Below are 19685 nucleotides of genomic sequence, written 5' to 3' on the forward strand. Positions count from 1 at the left end.
GGGTTCTTTCGTTATTGATCGGAAATCGTTTTTACCTACAAGGTCAATGTGACCTTGACCTTTGACCCCTTAATCCCAAAATCAATAGGGGTCATCTGCTGGTCATGACCAATCACCATACCAAGTTTAAAGTTCCTAGGCCTAAGGGTTCTTTTGTTATTGATCAGAAACCGTTTTTACCCAAGAGGTCAATGTGACCTTGACCTTTGACCCCTTGACCCCAAAATCAATAGGGGTCTTCTACTGATCATGACCAATCACCATACCAAGTTTGAAGTTCCTAGGCCTTAAAGTTCTTTAGTTATTGATTGGAAACCGTTTTTGCTTACAAGGTCAATGTGACCTTGACCTTTGACCCCTTGACCCCAAAATCAATAGGGATCATCTACTGATCATGACCAATCACCATATCAAGTTTGAAGTTCCTAGGCCTTAAGGTTCTTTAGTTATTGATCAGAAACCGTTTTTGCTTACAAGGTCAATGTGACCTTGACCTTTGACCGCTTGACCCCAAAATCAATAGGGATCATCTACTGATCATGACCAATCACCATATCAAGTTTGAAGTTCCTAGGCCTTAAGGTTCTTTAGTTATTGATCGGAAACCGTTTTTGCTTACAAGGTCAATGTGACCTTGACCTTTGACCCCTTGACCCCAAAATCAATAGGGGTCATCTACTGGTCATGACCAATCACCATACCAAGTTTGAAGTTCCTAGGCCTAAGGGTTCTTTAGTTATCACTCGGAAACCATTTGGTCTACGGACCGACGGACCGACGGACCGACAAGTGCAAAGCAATATACCCCCTTTTCTTCGAAATGGGGGCATAACAATAACTGGACAAAAATGAACTGATACCCGGAAAGCAAATGGTTTTGATATACCGTAAAATTCCTAATAAATGCCCCTCCCCTAATAAAGGCCCCCAGGCTTTTTGATATGGAAAAAATCAACTCATCAGTGCTGAACTCATGAGTAAATCCATAATTTTTTTGAAATCCTTTAGAATCTATTTTAGATTTTATAGTAAACACAAAATTATCTATTTTATATTTTATAGTAAACACAAAATTGTATCATGTGAACTTTAAAACCTTAACACTTTAATGTTATTACCAACACTTGCTAACACTAAATGTATTTACAATGATTTTTGGATTTAGGAAAAAATGTGTTGTAATAAAAGCCCCCCTTTTGGAAAATGTTTCGCCCCCGGGGGCGTTTAATAGGAATTTTAGGGTACATTTGTACCAAAAATTTCTCTTGGAGAAAAAATAGGTTGCCAACATAATTTCTTAAAATTCTGTATCTTCTTGCAATAAAAATACATTAAAACTTAATGAAAACACTATCTTTGAGTGGCTTAATCAATCTGAAACAATAATATTTTACCTCCTTCTTCTTGAAAGATTCAACATCTTTCATCATATCATTAAGTCTGTCCTCGTAAGCGCGAGTCCTGCTGCGGAGCTCTTCCTCAATGTGTTCACGTTTAGTCATAATCCTGTTCTGACTGAGTTCAAACACTGCCTTGATCTGTTCCGGCCAATGGAACACCTGACTGTTCAACTTAATGTCCTCATCTGTACGCAAACAGAAATAACATCTTGTAAAACAGTGTGATACATCAAATATTAACAGAAAAGACACAAAATACTGTACAATAATATAAAAAAAAATCAGAAAAAGACTCAAGTTGAAATAATTACTCCTTACACAGAATATGGTAATTTCTTGTAAAGTGGAAATAGTATAAAAACCTTTTTTTACTGACAAAATTTAGACATGAATCAAAATGATATATTTCTCATATCTTGAAAAAGGCTTGTAAGAATGTTTTAAATAATCAGATTTAAAACAAAGTATTGCATTTGAGTATTAACTTGGAACCTATGTACAAAATAAAGATAAATGTTCATAGATAGTCACATGTCGAATTAGTAAAATAAATAAACAATTATGAAATATACAAATGCTTAAAATAAGCAAGAACATACCGAGTATGGGATGAAGCATGAAAAGACATTGAGATAAAAAGAAGAATGATAGGAAGAAGGAAGAATAAAGAGAAAGCTTACTAAGGAAGTGAGGATATTCTATGAGAGAAATAAGACGTATAGCTGATGAGGTCACCCATTCTGTTAAATCGTCACTACACATAGACTGTAAACACACAACACATAATACTCAATACAATACTGAACATGTTTGTTGTAGTACACACTGAGCCACAGAGTGCTGCATATATGTACATAGTGTCTCCTAGTAAACTTGTTTGTTTGTTTGATTGTGTTTTACGTCACACCCACACAGTATAGGTCATATGGTGACGTTCCAGCTTTACTGCATTATTTCAGGTACAAACAGACACCTGTGTAGAACCACCAACATTCCGTAAGTTAGCTGGATAGCTTTCTCACATGAAAGAATCCAAAGTCCCTGTCAGGATTCGAACCCACAGTGGTGAGGGGCAAGTGGTTTGTGCTTTTCAAGAACGTAAAATGTTGCTAAATGATATTGTTTAAATATGTAATTATTTATGTATCTACACATTCTGGTGGGTAAATACTATACATATATGTTAAAAAAGTTATTTCTGTCACTTTATATACATTTATACTAGTAGTTATAAATTGTAATTGATCTATATAGTACACTGGCACTACATCATGTCATGCTTGTAATGTATATGTTTTGTTGATATGGGCCGGAGGCCAAAATCAAATAAATCTTTTGTCATTGTCATTGTCATTGGTTTGAAGTCAACGGCCTTAACCACTTGGCCACAGATGCCCCTCCTAGTAAACTTTACAATGTTGAACATCTGACACACTGCAATTAGTACACATGTTTGACTATGAAAGTTTCAATGAATGGCATATGAAGAAAAGATTGTTTAGGGAAAAGCAAGACAAGAAGGAATCAAAAATGAAAAGTGCCAAATAGGTTACTGAAAGGTTGATTCAAAAGAGTTCAAAAGGGAACTGCTTCTCTAAGTTGCAAGAAGAAGTAAGAAGCAAGATGTCAACCAACAGAAACAAAACATTGCAAAACTGTGAAAATAACGAGAACAATAAAATTTTACAGAGAATTTCATAAACAGGAAGAGTATGAGAGAAGACCTGATGAACTGGGTATTTTCGGCATGTATGATGATCTAGCTGGCGATTCTTCTATAAAGAAAAAGGCTGATATGATGAAAGAATTGAAAAATACAATGTATAACATTGTGAAATGATTTTGTAAAGTGAAAATATAGTCTGGAATTTTACTGGAATCTTTTTTTTTATGAGTGTTGCATGATTTAAATAAAATCATTTCACAATGTGTACTGCAGAAAGCTGTCATAACAAAAGGAAAGAATAGAAACAATAATTTTGAAGGCTAAGTAAATGGGTGACTAAACACTTTATAGGAAAGTGAAAGAGTGAAAAGCTCATATTTTTATCATAATTCTTGTCACAAAATTCAAACAAATTTGTTCTAAAAATGCTAACTGGATTATTTATATGACTTATTTGTTCAAAAATGTAAACCATTTCAAATTTCTCAGTTTCTGACATAAATTATTAATAGACACTAGCTACACCAACAGAACAGGAGAAAGTCATCAAGTAGACAGGGTTTACATGCACAATTTCAGGGGCTGTACTTACGAGGGACAACAGCATAATCTAACAGAAACATAAGCCTGTTAGCCGCATCTTCTATCTCATCTTTTAGTTTGTAAACTGTTACGTCTTGTGACTACAACAATAACACCAGGTTTTATTTCAAACAACATGTTAGAAACTCTTAGGGCAAAACACTGTTAAATTGGTAAAAATAATTTTAGTAAAACCATCTCTGTCACAAATATATGATATTGTGAAATAACTAAACAAGAGCTGTCCGTAAGACAGCGCGCTCGACTTTTTTATTGCTTGCCAATAAAAAAAGTTTTTGCAGAAAAAGGCAATACAAGAATCTCTGTATTTTTAAAGTGAACTAATTGTTTGATACCCTTGAATATTACAGCAATGTTTATATGACATAATTTATGGTAAAGTGAACAAGTGGATAGGAATGAATTTTTTTAGATTTTTTAAGTTTTTTAGTGCTTGCCTATAATACAAAACATTGACAGTTAAGGGCCATAATTCAAATAAAATCTTTGACAGAATTACCTTCTCCTGGACATGTTTGGGAATCATGATTGTAAACAAGTATTCCAACTTTCAAATTAATATCTCAAACAGTTCAGTCAAAAAGTGGACTGGTACTAAAAACTTAACCAAGATTCTAAGTCGATAAAAGGCCTTAATTTTTAAAACAAATCCTTGACAGAGTTACCTTCTCTTGCGTACAGATGGGGGTAATGATGTGAAATAGCATTAAAAGTTTCAAAGCAATATCTCAAAGGGTTAAGGCAATAAGTGGATTTTACCCATATTCAATGTATTTTCTAAGTCAAAAAGGGGCATAATTCTGTCAAAAACCTTGACAGAGTTATGTCCTCTTGTCTGTTGATGAAGGTCGTGATGGTAAACAAGTATGGTCAGTTTCAAAGCAATACCTCCAATGGTTTTGAAATAAAGTGAGGTGGTACAAAAAACTTAACCAAGCTCAATACACTTTCTAAGTCAAAAAAGGGCCATAATTCTGTCAAAAACCTTGACAGAGTTATGTACTCTTGTCTGTAGATGGAGGTTATGATGGTGAACAAGTATGGTAAGTTTCAAAGCCATACTTGTAATACTTCTGAAATAAAGTGGGGTGGTACGAAAAACTTAACCAAGGTGTGACGCCAACGCCGACGCCGGGGCGAGTAGGATAGCTCCCCTTTTCATAGAAAAGTCGAGCTAAAAATGTCTTTTAACACCAAATTCTTAATGTCAACACAATATCCCATCCCCTTAAAGCAGGAACAGATTATTTTGTTCTAAAATTCAATAGGAGTTAACCCTTTACTGCTCTAAGGTGATGAAATATGGTGATATACATGGCTGTTCACCAACTATTTTAGTGAGGGATCTAACAGAGATGATTTCACAATAAACTGTCAACATGTTATATATCATAGTCTTGTTAATGCACTTTCATATCAAATCCTGTAAAAAATTTGAAGACACTGCAACACAATTTGTTAACTAAACTATTAAACAAGAGCTGTCCGTAAGACAGCGCGCTCGACTTTTTTATTGCTTGCCAATAAAAAAAGTTTTTGCAGTAAAAGGCAATACAAGAATCTCTGTATTTTTAAAGTGAACAATGGCCATGAGCATTAAGATATTTAGTGAAGAATTATTTTATTATGACATAATTTATGGTAAAGTGAACAAGTGGATAGGAATGAATTTTTTTAGATTTTTTAAGTTTTTTAGTGCTTGCCTATAATACAAAACATTGACAGTTAAGGGCCATAATTCAAATAAAATCTTTGACAGAATTACCTTCTCCTGGACATGTTTGGGAATCATGATTGTAAACAAGTATTCCAACTTTCAAATTAATATCTCAAACAGTTCAGTCAAAAAGTGGACTGGTACTAAAAACTTAACCAAGATTCTAAGTCGATAAAAGGCCTTAATTTTTAAAACAAATCCTTGACAGAGTTACCTTCTCTTGCGTACAGATGGGGGTAATGATGTGAAATAGCATTAAAAGTTTCAAAGCAATATCTCAAAGGGTTAAGGCAATAAGTGGATTTTACCCATATTCAATGTATTTTCTAAGTCAAAAAGGGGCATAATTCTGTCAAAAACCTTGACAGAGTTATGTCCTCTTGTCTGTTGATGAAGGTCGTGATGGTAAACAAGTATGGTCAGTTTCAAAGCAATACCTCCAATGGTTTTGAAATAAAGTGAGGTGGTACAAAAAACTTAACCAAGCTCAATACACTTTCTAAGTCAAAAAAGGGCCATAATTCTGTCAAAAACCTTGACAGAGTTATGTACTCTTGTCTGTAGATGGAGGTTATGATGGTGAACAAGTATGGTAAGTTTCAAAGCCATACTTGTAATACTTCTGAAATAAAGTGGGGTGGTACGAAAAACTTAACCAAGGTGTGACGCCGACGCCGACGCCGACGCCGACGCCGGGGCGAGTAGGATAGCTCCCCTTTTCATAGAAAAGTCGAGCTAAAAATGTAACACTTTTGTACATAAAATCATTGTTCTTAGCAAAGTATAAACATTTTCATTCGAAATCATCCAAATAGATTTGTAATAATATCATTGACATAAATGGTTAAAATCAAAATCTTATCCCCATCTTAATTTACTTTTACCAGTGATTTCAAAACCACTAATCTACCTCAATAAAATTGTTATTCAAACATGAATTTACAACACATTTTTCTAAGAACAGACAAACGTATATAGAAGTAATTGTGAAGAACAATGATTTTATGCACACATTTAAGGCATTCTTCTATTCAAATTTCCAGTTTAGTGATGGGAACTCTATCAATAGCAAAAAATGGTGCACATTTATCAAACCAACTGTTAGCATTATTTTCCTTGCTGGTATAAAAAGTGGGTGGGGTAATACACATCCCTTACTTACATGGAAAAATACCCTGATCTAAGATAAAGAGTATTCTCTGGGCAGCATCCTCCAAGTCATTTTTCATTTCATTGACAGTTACATCTTGAGACTACACACAAATGTTAATGATCAGTATTACAAAAACCAGTCAAATATTAAATTGAAATAAACATGTCTACCATATCTTAAGTTTTTATTAAACAAAATTCTATGCAAAACTTTGTTTAAAAGGTCCTTAACATTATAAGAAAAATTCGAAAATGAGTATGCCATTTTCAAACAATTTTTTTGTATATAAAGGCAGAATTCCCTCAAAAAACCTTAACCCTTGGTTTACACAGTTACAACAATAATACCATATTTCTATTTCAAAACAATGTTTTGCATAGATTGCCATTTCTCACCTAAATTCAACATTGTTAAAAAGCAATACAAAAAGTAAAAAGTTTTTTTTAACAAAATATCACACAAAACATGATGAGATCTAGTTGACAATGGTCCACACCAAAATGGAGCGTTGTTAGATAAAGCCTCTTGGACAGTGTGTCACATGGTACCTGTATGAACTTACTAGGGAATGTAGCGTAATCAAGGAGAAACATTAATCTAACAGCACAGTCTTCTACATCCTCCTTCATACTAAGTTGTGTTACATCTGTCGACTACATAACAATTAAACATAGATATACCAACTTTAACATAAGTACCTGAAATCATTTTATCTTCTGTCCTACCTCATACATTTTTTTGTTTATAAAAGCATTATAGACACTTGAACTTTTTATAAATAGTTGTTTAATGACAAACTTACAACTGCTGTGTAAATGACTAAATCCATAAAAAAAAAATTATAACCAAAACAGAAACAGTATAAAAAGCATTTACAGAGCATGTTTTTAATGCAACTTTCATTTTAATCTGCTAAGTTAAAAAAAATTATGGCAAATTGTTATCATGAATCATCTCTAGAATATATTTACAAAAAAGTATATCAAAAACAAGAATGGTTTTAAATAGAGTATAATTATGTTCTGGAATATACAAAACTACATTTTGTTGAATTGCACACAAATAAAAACATGAATATTACAAATAACAAAATGAGTGATGAAATCATGTCAAATGTGAGATCTGATATGGTACATACACGTGTGATTCATACATGTACAAGACATACAACAAAATGATAAAAACATAATTAAATAAAATAAAATTTTAAATAAAGTAATCAGACATATATAAATTCATCTACAAGTAAAATAAGTATTGAGACACGAGAAAAGTAAGGACATATATTTAACAAAATGAAAATCTGAGAAAAACTTGTGATCATGACCAAAGTATGTGATTTTTTGGAACATTATATATGTATATAAATGGGAACCATGCATCACAATTGTTTACCATATAAATGATCAGCTTTGTAAATACAATATTGTGTTTCAGTAATACATGAAACAACATTAGATATCTCTATGAAAATGATGTGCATTATTTGTCCCAATGCCTTCATTCAACCATGTAAATCTGGTTTCAACCTTACTTATCAATATTTCCAACACTACAATGTACATCTGCCATGGTCAGATAAGTAATAGCTGATTTCTTTACTTCATAATTATTTATGGCATGAATTTACTTTTATTCGAGAAAGCAATGATATAAGAACACAAAAACAATATTTTATTGTGGTAACAAAATCCTGAAATTCATTGAAGACACTTTATGGCAATAGCTTAACATTCTCTAGATGTAAGAAATCCTTTGTCTTCTGTAACAGAAAATCAATTTGTATAGAAGCAATATCACACATATTCTAACATGGATAAAATATCATTTTTCCCCTAAGAAGCATGAACAAATATAGGTAAGTCGTTGTAGTATATGTATAATGTAAGAGGAAGATCATACCTGTTTAAGATACTCCTGTGTTTCTACAAGGCTTATTGTGTTGTCTGGTACTTCACTTACTCTATTTGTCATCTCATCATACCGTTTACAGATGCTGGTAAATAATAAAATATACTTTTCAGCAATAAAGAAAGTTTACTAGTACCCCAATTAACCTAGATTAATATCTATGTAATAATCTCTATTTAAGTATAAACTGTGGGCTTTAATACCTTTCACAATCAAGTTTTTTAGCACTTATTGACAGCAACTAAAAAAGAATATGGTATCTCTCAATTATTGAACTTACTTTGAATACATATAGTTGGAACATGAATACATACAATTTGAACACACAAAACATAGAATTTGAACACAAATAGTGTAAAGTGATAACATAATTTTTTACAGCAAGTATTATTATACGCAGACTAATATATTGCAAGAACAATAACTCACTTTTTGTTGAGTTCCCTATTTTCATCAATCTCAAACATGATAAGTCTTTGTTTGAGTTTTTCAGCACGTGTTGCGAGGTCCTGATTGAGAGCGACACAGTCTAGACAGAACATACTGAGTGGTACAGTAATACGTAATAGTGATATCTCGTTCTTCAAATCCTGGAAACTGTTGATTTTCTGTGAATAAACATCAAAATAATGTGATATATTCATCTATAAAGGCAGTTACCATTTTTAAAAAAAGTATAATCACAGCAATACATGCTTTAAATATCTGATTACTGTTTTGAAATTCCATCACAAAAGATTTTTTTTACAGGTAATGCAAGATTTGGTATGAAACAAATGAAAACACTATGTATATTCAACAAAAGATAATGTATCTTATTTCCGAAAGAATAAAATCATATAACACTTTAAACCAATAAACCAATGCTGAAATAATTTTACTGACCCATATGAAGTATTTCTGAATAAAAGTCCATAATAAGTTACAAATAATTACAGACAATACAAAAAAAATGTGTAACTTGAGTATTAGGCGAGTCATTTGTACACAAAAATATTCTTTAAAAAGGAATTGTCACATGCTTAAAGAGATTTGCAAACATTTGTTGCTTGGCATAAGAAAAAACTCTCATTGTAAATCCTGTAAAAGTAATTATACACATAGCTAAAAGAATGGAAACTTTAAATTTCATTGCAATCAAAGAAATGTTTTAAATGAAGTGTAGTATATAAATGACAACATTAGTACATACTAAACAAATGTTACATGTATTAATTGCAAAAATAATGTTCATACTTTAGCATATTTAACAAACTCTGTGCATGTATAACTTAGCTAAAACAAATCAACAGACATAAAAAAGTTCATACACAATACAAAAAAAAAATTTGGTGTTTCTTTCAAAAGGTACAATAGTTTGACAGTGTACAACAGGTGATGTTTGACAACATGTTTCCACAATATAGGGTAATTACATCCTGGCATTGAAGGAAATACAGATAATCATCTTCATCATTGTCAGAGTCATCTTCAGACAGATCTTCTATGTTCTGATCCACTTCATCCAAATCTTCATCATTGTCAACAAGATCAAATCCAACTGCAGTACCATCACCACCGATCTCAAAGAATTTACCTTGAGAATCTTCTATTAGTATAGGTTCTGCTTGAAATTCTGCTATATTTTCTTTACTAATGTGGTCAAATTCAAAATCTTCAACATGATTTTTAAATGTATGAGTATTTTGATAATTTGAGTCAAAGGCTTTATTAAGCTTTTTATGTGATTGAAAGCTGTTTTCTTTATTTTCAGTTTTAGCAAAATAAGGCTCAATTTCAATGCTTTTCATATTTGTACAATTATCAATATTTTTTTCCATTGTTCTGTCATTATCAACAGAATGTTCGAAAGATTTTTTATTTTTATTTTTCAATTTACCAGAATTAACAATTCTATCACCAACATTATCTCTCAACATGCTACCACTGTCCCTAACTGTCTTTGCACTTGATCTGGACTTTGGAGTAATTCGTCCCAGTTTCTTATAAATCGAGAAACTTTCAACTTTATAACCAGATCCTGATCTACTTTCCATATCTCTGAACTCCTCCATTCTACTGACATTAGACATTCTTGTTTTAACAGCTGATCTACATAGTATCTCATTTGTCCTTGTACTCAATGCAATCCTCATTCCATTTGCAAGAGATCTTCTGGTTCTTCTTTTACAAGGTGCTCTTCTTGCTGTATTCTCATTACTTTCATCTTTAATTTCTTCAGCTGTTTCTATTTCCAAACTTTCATCTTTAATTTCTTCAGCTGTTTCTATTTCCAAACTATCACTTTTCTTTTTTCCAAAATATCTAATTTCATTTGTATGACTTTCACCTTTAACTCCAGTTAACACATTTCCAGATACACTAAAATGCTTTGGTACATTGAATGTTATTTCTTCATCGTCTGAGTCAATACCTTCTATTTTTAAATGAAACTGAGAACTAATTTTTTCTGTGTCATCCTGACTAGTATTCAAACTACTTCCATCAAAAAATCCACTAGATGAAATCTCATCATGGTCCTAGGTGACAAACCACATTATTTATTATCAAACATAGGTTACAAAATGAAGGTTAAATAAAAATGATAAAAAAGGTTAGGAGAAAATTAGTGACAAATCTTATGTCTCAGAAAGTGGTTTAGATAGCAAAACAGTTGGTTTGTCAGAGATAAGGTAAAGAAGGTAAGTTCATAGTGAAATCACATGGTGATGAAAAATTTACTTGATATGTTACAGTTCTTCAATTAGAAGTGCTATGTAACACATGAAAACGCATGCTTAAAAAGGAAGTTAAATTTATGAAAAGTGGGAAAAGTAAGAAGGGTTGTTAAGTGTTTGGTAGGTTAATGGGTTATCAAAATGATATAAAATTGCTGGCATGCTAGAAAACTTACTGATTTGAAGGCTGCAATAGAGTGTGACTCTCTAAGGAAAGCTGTTACATCTTGTTCAGCCTTGTTGTTTAATAACTCCAGGTACTTCTTGTATGTTGTCAAATACCTGAAATGACAATAAACAAAACATCAGTATTGCCGATGATTGATAATAATTCAACATTATTTACTCTGTTCTAATCAAACTTGTGTGTTTTTCATATGGTTAAAAGTATCTTGTCGTCTGCTCTGTAACTTATGGTCTGTTATGTGTAATAATCTTTCCTGGATGTCCTTGGGTTTTCTAAGACAATATTGCATAAATTAACTTCCTGGATTTGACGAACCTGTTTTTATTGCATAAATTGATGTAAATACTACTTACTTTTGCGGACCAACAGTGTTCAGCTTGAATATTTCCATGGATTTGTCGACATAGTCTGTGACCAGTGACTCATCTATTTTCACAGACCGCAACAACAGTTTTTGTCCTCTCATGTCTGGGAATAGTTGACATTCAACCTACAATAACAATCATTCAAGTATTAAAAATTTCATTTTAGTGTCATTCTACCTAATTTTGCCCTTTTATGCAAATACTCAGCAGTTTTGCTTAATTTTACTAGTGTAAAGCCAGCCCATATTATAATTTTCTATTAATCAGGTTTATATTTTTGTCATTAAAACCTTGGAACTTAATAGCAGACATGGATGTTGAACAGATTGGCCACTTCAAACTTAACTATAAAAGGTCTGACTTTTAAATAGACATCTTTGGAAAATAAGAAGCTAATAATTTGGAATCTAGAGACAGGAAAATGAGGAATCAATATATCAATAATACATTTAAGCTGGAAACTGAAATATTTCAGGACTAGGAAAAAATGTCTTTTTATCTTACCCTCATGAGACCTTCTCCTGATGCAATGATTTCAGAGAAACATCTAAGAATAATATCCCTGATCTCCCTGAATGGAGGATCAAACACTATCTTTGGTTCCTCTACCCTCAACTTGATAATCATCACCTGTGCCATCACATATCTCAGATCATCAAAATCTTCACCATAGTCATTACCATCCTGTCAATCATACACATGTATATATATTAAATAGTTTTCTGCTGATGTGTGAACAAGCATTGAAAGCACTACCGAATGCACAAAAGTATTGCATTTGACTTCCATATCAACTATTTTATAATCCTGAAATCTTTTAGTGTCTTTATATTGTACATGTATTATCAATTCTTTTAGTGTCCTCATATTGTAGCTCTAGTCTTTCACAGTCTCTTTAAAGAGTATCAACACTTCCTTTATGTTTCTCTTTAAATTATCACTGCATATACTTATATAACATTAAAAAAATTCTACGGTAATCATATATTCAAAATTTATATCTTTACCATGGCATGTTATGTTCAACAATCTTCATATTTTTTTTTCACTAATATACATGTATTTATCAGTTTTAAATAATAAAACATGACATAATGTTACCTTGTGTGTTTGGAAGAAGTGTAGAAAGTCATGTAGTGAGTTGATCACCATGCCCCTCAGTTGACCAGACATTACTGCAGCTACTGCAGAGAAGAACTCCTGTACAAGTTCTGTGCTGTCCGAGTCATTGGGTCCGACCAAGTACTGCCAATGGTCAGCATTATCTACAAATACCTTGGCACAACATGGTATCCAGCTGAAAGATTATGCCAGAATTAAAATGAAATTTTCGACTAATCTATGTGTTCTACATCAATAGCAATTGTTGGTACACTATAAATTGTAAAAATACTGTTCCTTTCATAAATCTCAATTTGCAAAAGACAACTCACAAATTTATCCAACAAAATGAATACAAATATATATAGAAAATTACATTTTTCCATCAAATTTACACATCAATAAATTAAGTTAATTGATTATCATTTTACTTTATATCTTCAGAAATCTTATAATCATTACAGTACAAACAAAGCTTTGTGAAATATACCTTTTTCTGAGGACCTCATGGGCCTCCCAGCATTGTTTCCTGATCAAAGATTCAAACTCAGATGGCAACAGTGGTAGATCAGCACGTTCTAGCTCCTTCAGGTTGATAAATCTCAAGCTGTTGAATCTTTAAATGATTTAAAATACCTTCATTTTAATATATTCAAGGTAACAATATGAAATGGCTAAGAAATATATTTAATGTTCCTAACATCTGTATGTCTTTCTTTCTTTCTTTCTTCCCTTCTGTCATCATATCTCAAAGCACCTTAATTTTGAGGTCAATGAGGTCAAGGTCACTGAGACTTAAGTTGATTGTTCTATTTTTACTCATAATTTGGTTAAGTTTTTAAGAGTACTGAGGTATCAGGGAGTAGCTTTATATGTTACTGATATTATATTCTTTAATAATAAACACTGTAAAACTATCATATCATTACATTATCTTTACATAAGTAAATAATTTGGGTACTTACTCATCAAACCATATGTCTTGTATTTTCTGCATAATTGGGTTGGTTATAAATAGGTGGGTTTTGTTGTACTCTTTCATTGCAAGAAATGTGTCATGCCAGGGTACTGGAGCTCTGATAATTCTACAAACAACACAGATGGAAACAGACAATAAACATAAGTTTTTACCAATATTTTATAAAATAAATCTTATTTATAAAAAATGTACTTATTTCGTCACCTTAGTGCAATAACTGGTTAACTCCTATTAAATTATGAAGGACTTAACCCATAACTGCACTAAGGCAATGATTTAATGCTGCAAATGCTAATCAAAACCTAGACTACAGTGTGATAGATATTCTCTTTCAAATTTTTATAAGTAATTCAATATACTGTCATATTACTTATATGTTTTAATAAATTTAGTCAGTTAAAATCTTTCATTTCAATGTTTCATGACTTTGAATAATGAAGAAATCAATTTTTAGTTTACCATTCTAAACTTATACAATTATGATTAAACATTCAATGCTTTTGTTACCTATTTAAAAATTTTATGTATTTAAAACATAAAACATGTACATTGTTTAATCAGCCTTTTAAAATTGTAAATTATGTACCAGTTACAATTAGTTTTTACTTTTGAAAGCATGTTTTGATGGAAAGGAAATGGGCATTTTTACTCCCCCCTGTACATTTCTACAATTTGGATGATCATAAACAGAGTTTAAAAAAGGAACAAAAATTGTAATTTTAATCATAACTTTAGAAAAAATATAAACACTAGTCTTATAAAATGGCACAACCTGAATAGATAAAAATCAATAATGGCCTAGATATCAATGTAGAACATTTACATGATAATCAATGTCATGTTACCGTTCAGACAGTGTAATGATTATATATCAATAGAGATTAAAAGGTCAACAATATTGCAAAAACATTCCCCTTTATCCTAGCATTAAATCAATAACATAAATCAGTAATTGTTCAAGGTATACATAATTCTTTCATTAAATCATCAGATTTAAGATTAAACCACAGAAACCACCTCCTGGATTCCGTCCAGTGACAAAGTAAATACTGGATACAATCCAAAGTTTTTTTTTCCCTCCTCCAGACATAATATAAACATTTCAAAATATTTTTTAACTTGTTAATATCTTGATTAACTTTAGATGGGGGGCATTTTAATGAAATATTACGTTTTGAGATAGATAAAGCAATTTTAGACCTTGTTGATGTAGATCTTACCTGGGTAAAAAGTTCCTAATGAAAACATCATTGTTATGTAATTGTATAATAGTTAACTAAAAAAAAAGATGATGTTTTTCCCCTTCTGTTGAATATATGTGATATCTAATAAGATAACACATTGTTATGTAACTTATCTAATATATATAAACGAGTTTGGCTGATTGATTAACCATACACATCAGTCAATGGTTTGAGTTCATAATCTCTAGAAATGCACAGGCATATGACTTTAAATACTTTAAATATTTATTTCACTTGTTGAAGGAAGAACAGAGGTTGGTGTAAACTATAAACACAAAAGTTTACACTTTGTTTGAAGCTAACTAAAAATTGCATGAAAAACTTTTTCTATATTAATGCCGATATCTGTTTTCTATAATGATATGAAAACATAATGGATCTCTTCAATAAGATAGATAAACTTGTCAAAAATGGAGTTTATACTAAGTATCTGACCTAACTGTTTTATCATTTTAATTTTTGTACTTGCTACATTGATTTTTATGATTTTTTCCAATCTTTTAATGATGCACATTTAAGCATGTAAAGGATTTTCTTTATAACTTTTATAGACATAGTCTAGTTTTTAGATTTAATGCATATGTCAAAGATGTGAAGACATCCACACAATCAATAAATACATAAATACAACAGAATTTTAAAATGTTTTTATTTGTAAAAGTTTTTCCTTACCTTTGTGGGAATGACTTTGGTGTAGTTGCAATGTGTAATCTTGCCTTCTCTTCATTATCTTTCAGGATATAGTCCACTTTAATATAAACAAAGAATCTCTTGAAACTAGTTACATATAATGTACTAATTACATATAATGAAAAATGTTATAATTACATATTATATACAATATACTAATTACTTTTCCAAATCATATACTTAATTACTGATACATTTCATCTTTTAAATTACAGTTACGCATGATTTACTGAATTACAGAATGAGATACATATAATCTACTAAATTACTCAAACAGAATCTACTAAATTACATGGTTACATATAATGTACCTCTGACGGTTATAATAACAAATAGAATAGGACTTTTTGTTTCAAACAAGGAAATAGAAAGACATGACTGAATACTGAATTATAATGCCTTCAAGGTTAGCATCTCAAACATATCAAATAGAATAAAATTGATTACATTTAATCACATTTTACCAGCAAGACAATGAAATCTATTATCCCAATATCCGAAGCTATTGGTATTTTTTTTTTAATTTAAGACATAACAATTAAAACAGAGCAGCCAACAAGAACATAATCATACAGCATTATATTCACTTACTACATGTATAAACTAGCTGTTACCCTGCTGGAACCAAAATGTGATTAGCTTTTTCAACCAGTATATAGCAAGGCCAGCCTACACATCCATCAAGTTTGATCAGACTTTATACTGTTGGTAGTTTTTGTACTTTGATAATGAAATACCTTAAACTTTGAATGAACTGTTCAAGATTCAAAGTTGGGCAAATCTATTACAGAAATTCAGCAGTTTAAGGGCTTGCCTTAACGTACAGTTACACAAACAAGATTAAAGTAAAACAGAAAGTAAAATATTACCTATAGATTTTCTGATACTGTATTCATAATCATGGTTTATTTCCTCAGATAGATCCTGAATCATTGGGTCTAGTTCATGGTTAGTCAACAAACTGCTGGGAACCATACCACACACATTCTTCATAATACTGGGGTCCGGCACAGCGATCATTGATTTGCTAATACCTCTCTCTACATAGTAGTAGTATCTCTGTGTAAAACATGAAGACAAATGTTTTAAAGTTTTAATGAAGTGTTGTAGAAAAGACACAATGTGTCGAAACTATGAAAGTAACCCTGCAAGAATTAATAATTTTTATCAGTTTGAGCACGGACTGTTCTTTATCTATTTTATTGTTTCTGCAAAATATATTTGAATTCTAGCACTTTCAAAACATACTTCTAATAGGTATAACCTAATCTTTGATTGAATGACAAGATTCAAACTTTTAGAATCTGACCAATGGCGAGGGGCTCAGCCACCAAAACTAAGCTACCGAAGATCCGCCCCCACCCATCCCTCCAAAAAACCAAGTCTATAAGTTTGCTTTTTGTAAATCAATATATTGGGATGACTATACCTCTAAATCTCTATCAGAAGGTAGTCCTGTCTGTATATCATCCTCATTTTCTATTGCCATCATAATATCAATCTGTTCATGAGGGGTCAAAGGTCGACTAGGAGGCATCTCCTCAACCTCAGCAAACTCTGGTGATATGTTTGTATCATGTCTATAAAGATAATATATAACAAATTAACTAGTTGTATGGACATAGTATTGCATTTCAAACCCTTACAATTAATTTTCTATAATACATTTGCTTCACAATTAATCTTTGAAATACAAATATTTGTTCCTGAATCTATAACTGAAATAGGAAATTAAAGACCATAAATTTGAATAGCAAGGGTATTTTATATGTTTGCACATTAGCAATCAGTATTTGATTATTTATATAAGAGCACTTACTGTATATCAAGTCTTTGTTGCGCATGATCTTATTTCCAAACTGAACCCATCAATATCCCATTTTACCAGAATAGGATCATAGTAAGCTTTTTAAAAAATGTGTATCCTTTTAATATTGCAGTTTTATGCTGAATAATTGATTTCGAAAATAAAATACAAAGTAAACAATACGAACCCATTAAAAGCATGGCCATTTGTAGCTTTTCCATTTGGTAGTTTCTCTAGAATTGTTTTGCCTCGCGTGGGGCGTCTTGGACTTTGCATCAAAGGACCATTTATTGAAGCTTTACATAGAAAAGAAAATATGGCAAATTAAATTTTATGAATTTATTAACCTTATTTAAGAATTTGTGATATAAGTAACAAACCAAATATGTTTAATACATAATTACATTATTAATACAAAAAAAATTTTCAACATATTATGTTTCCCAAATTTCAAATGTACAAGTTACTGATATTTGTTAACATGTATGCCCACTTTCTTCTTATTTTCAAATACACTTAAATCTCTGTACCAATAGACTTAATGTACATCAATTACCTCTAGTTTTTTGTCTCTGTAACTTTGGCAAATCTTTCATTTTGAGATCACTAGCAGAGGGGGTATAGTTGTTGGCTATAGATTCACTAGGAGTTCTGTGAAACTTTTGTTCTTTGAATGGAGCTGCCAATGTCCATGATGTTCCTTTCATAATAGGTGGGTGCTCACTGTTGCGTAGCACAATCTAAAATTCACATAAATGAAACATTTACAGCATTTCTTAATTTCATGATTTGTAAACAATCATTAAAAATAAATTGATGCAATTATATTTTTTTATCTACAATTTTGTAAAGCAACAGTATTATATAAATTTAGTACCCCAATCTTATAATATGTATAGTGGAAACTTTAATTTCTGGATTTTTAAATTGTCTATAAAGGCTCATCCTTAAAACAGCAGAGGCATTGTGAAATTCCAATATTAAATTAAAAACATATAGGCCAACAATTGACTAATGCATAAAAAATATTTTCACTTTTATCAGACTTATAATACTCATTTCTACTCCTATATTTCTAAAATCTTATATCAACTGTGATCTTAACCTTTGACCTTTGATTCCAAATGAGGTAATTGTTTCTTAACAACAGTTTACAACTCATGCCTAGTGACATTTTCAAATAAATCAGAGCTTAAAACAATTTCAGTTGAAGTACATACCTTGTATAGATCTGAAGGTTCTTTGACCGCCTGGGGGAGGGGCGGCAGACCTGGCAAACCCCGTGTCTTGCTGCAACTTTGCAGTGGGGTTGGCACACACTGAAAATATTAATATACAATTGTAAATACAAAAGAAAAATCAGTTTCCAAACTAACCTAAGCTATCATACTTGCTGTACATACAAAATGAAATAATATTATATCTTTATATGTTCTATTTTAAACACATTTTTTTATATTATTAATTACAAAAGGATATAAATACATTTACAAATATGTAGTTCTGTAACATAAATATATAGTTCTGTAACATTTCATTTTATGTTAAAAATGGGAATGACAGCAATGTGATAATGGTACGAATAAATCAATAAAAGTAAAAAAAACAAATATATCTATTTTTTAGCTTTTGGTAATTATTATTTAAAGATTCAAATGTGAACAATTTCTACTTGGGATATCAAATTGAACAATAATCAGAGGTAAATTCATAAAATTTATGCCATTATATTTTGAAGAAAGACAACAACAACAAAAACAACATTAAGATATTATGAAATTATATGGTGTTTCTTTTAATCTTTTTTAACTTAATTTTTATATATTCACATTCTTGAAGAACCAGTCATTTATATTTTTGTATAAGGCAAAGAAACAAAGACCCTGGAAACAGTCTTACATAAGAACTAAGTTGTAAATGTTCACCATCATATGATACACTCAGTGAACTTTTTATCACAACATTTCAATCTCAAAATAATCTGATAAGCTTTTTTTAAAGTACACAAAGTGAGTGCACACTTTTTACAGCTGTGATAAGTCAACTACTGATATGATTTGTTTTCTCTATATACTTTAAGCTTATATATAAGCACAGTGCAAATAAAAAGAAATGCATGCAGCAGTGAAGTAAGGAAAACTTGAC

General features: G+C 31.1%; 1 protein-coding gene across 1 annotated transcript in view; it reads right to left on the reverse strand.

The window, feature by feature from the left end:
* The window catches only part of LOC132727879 (dynein axonemal heavy chain 3-like), a 77732-nt gene that overhangs the window by 49620 nt on the left and 8427 nt on the right, over nucleotides 1-19685 (reverse strand). The window contains 17 exon segments of the mRNA XM_060713468.1: nucleotides 1395-1585; nucleotides 3125-3175; nucleotides 3659-3749; nucleotides 8442-8535; nucleotides 8880-9058; nucleotides 11344-11449; nucleotides 11708-11844; nucleotides 12224-12403; nucleotides 12821-13016; nucleotides 13311-13436; nucleotides 13786-13905; nucleotides 15716-15791; nucleotides 16603-16792; nucleotides 17163-17313; nucleotides 17728-17836; nucleotides 18097-18280; nucleotides 18761-18859. Of these exon segments, the coding sequence (XP_060569451.1) occupies nucleotides 1395-1585; nucleotides 3125-3175; nucleotides 3659-3749; nucleotides 8442-8535; nucleotides 8880-9058; nucleotides 11344-11449; nucleotides 11708-11844; nucleotides 12224-12403; nucleotides 12821-13016; nucleotides 13311-13436; nucleotides 13786-13905; nucleotides 15716-15791; nucleotides 16603-16792; nucleotides 17163-17313; nucleotides 17728-17836; nucleotides 18097-18280; nucleotides 18761-18859 (2280 nt within the window).

Source organism: Ruditapes philippinarum, unplaced genomic scaffold (genome assembly GCF_026571515.1).
Source record: "Ruditapes philippinarum isolate M1 unplaced genomic scaffold, ASM2657151v2 ctg84_1_1_1_1, whole genome shotgun sequence".
In the NCBI taxonomy this organism is placed as follows: Eukaryota; Metazoa; Mollusca; class Bivalvia; order Venerida; family Veneridae; genus Ruditapes; species Ruditapes philippinarum.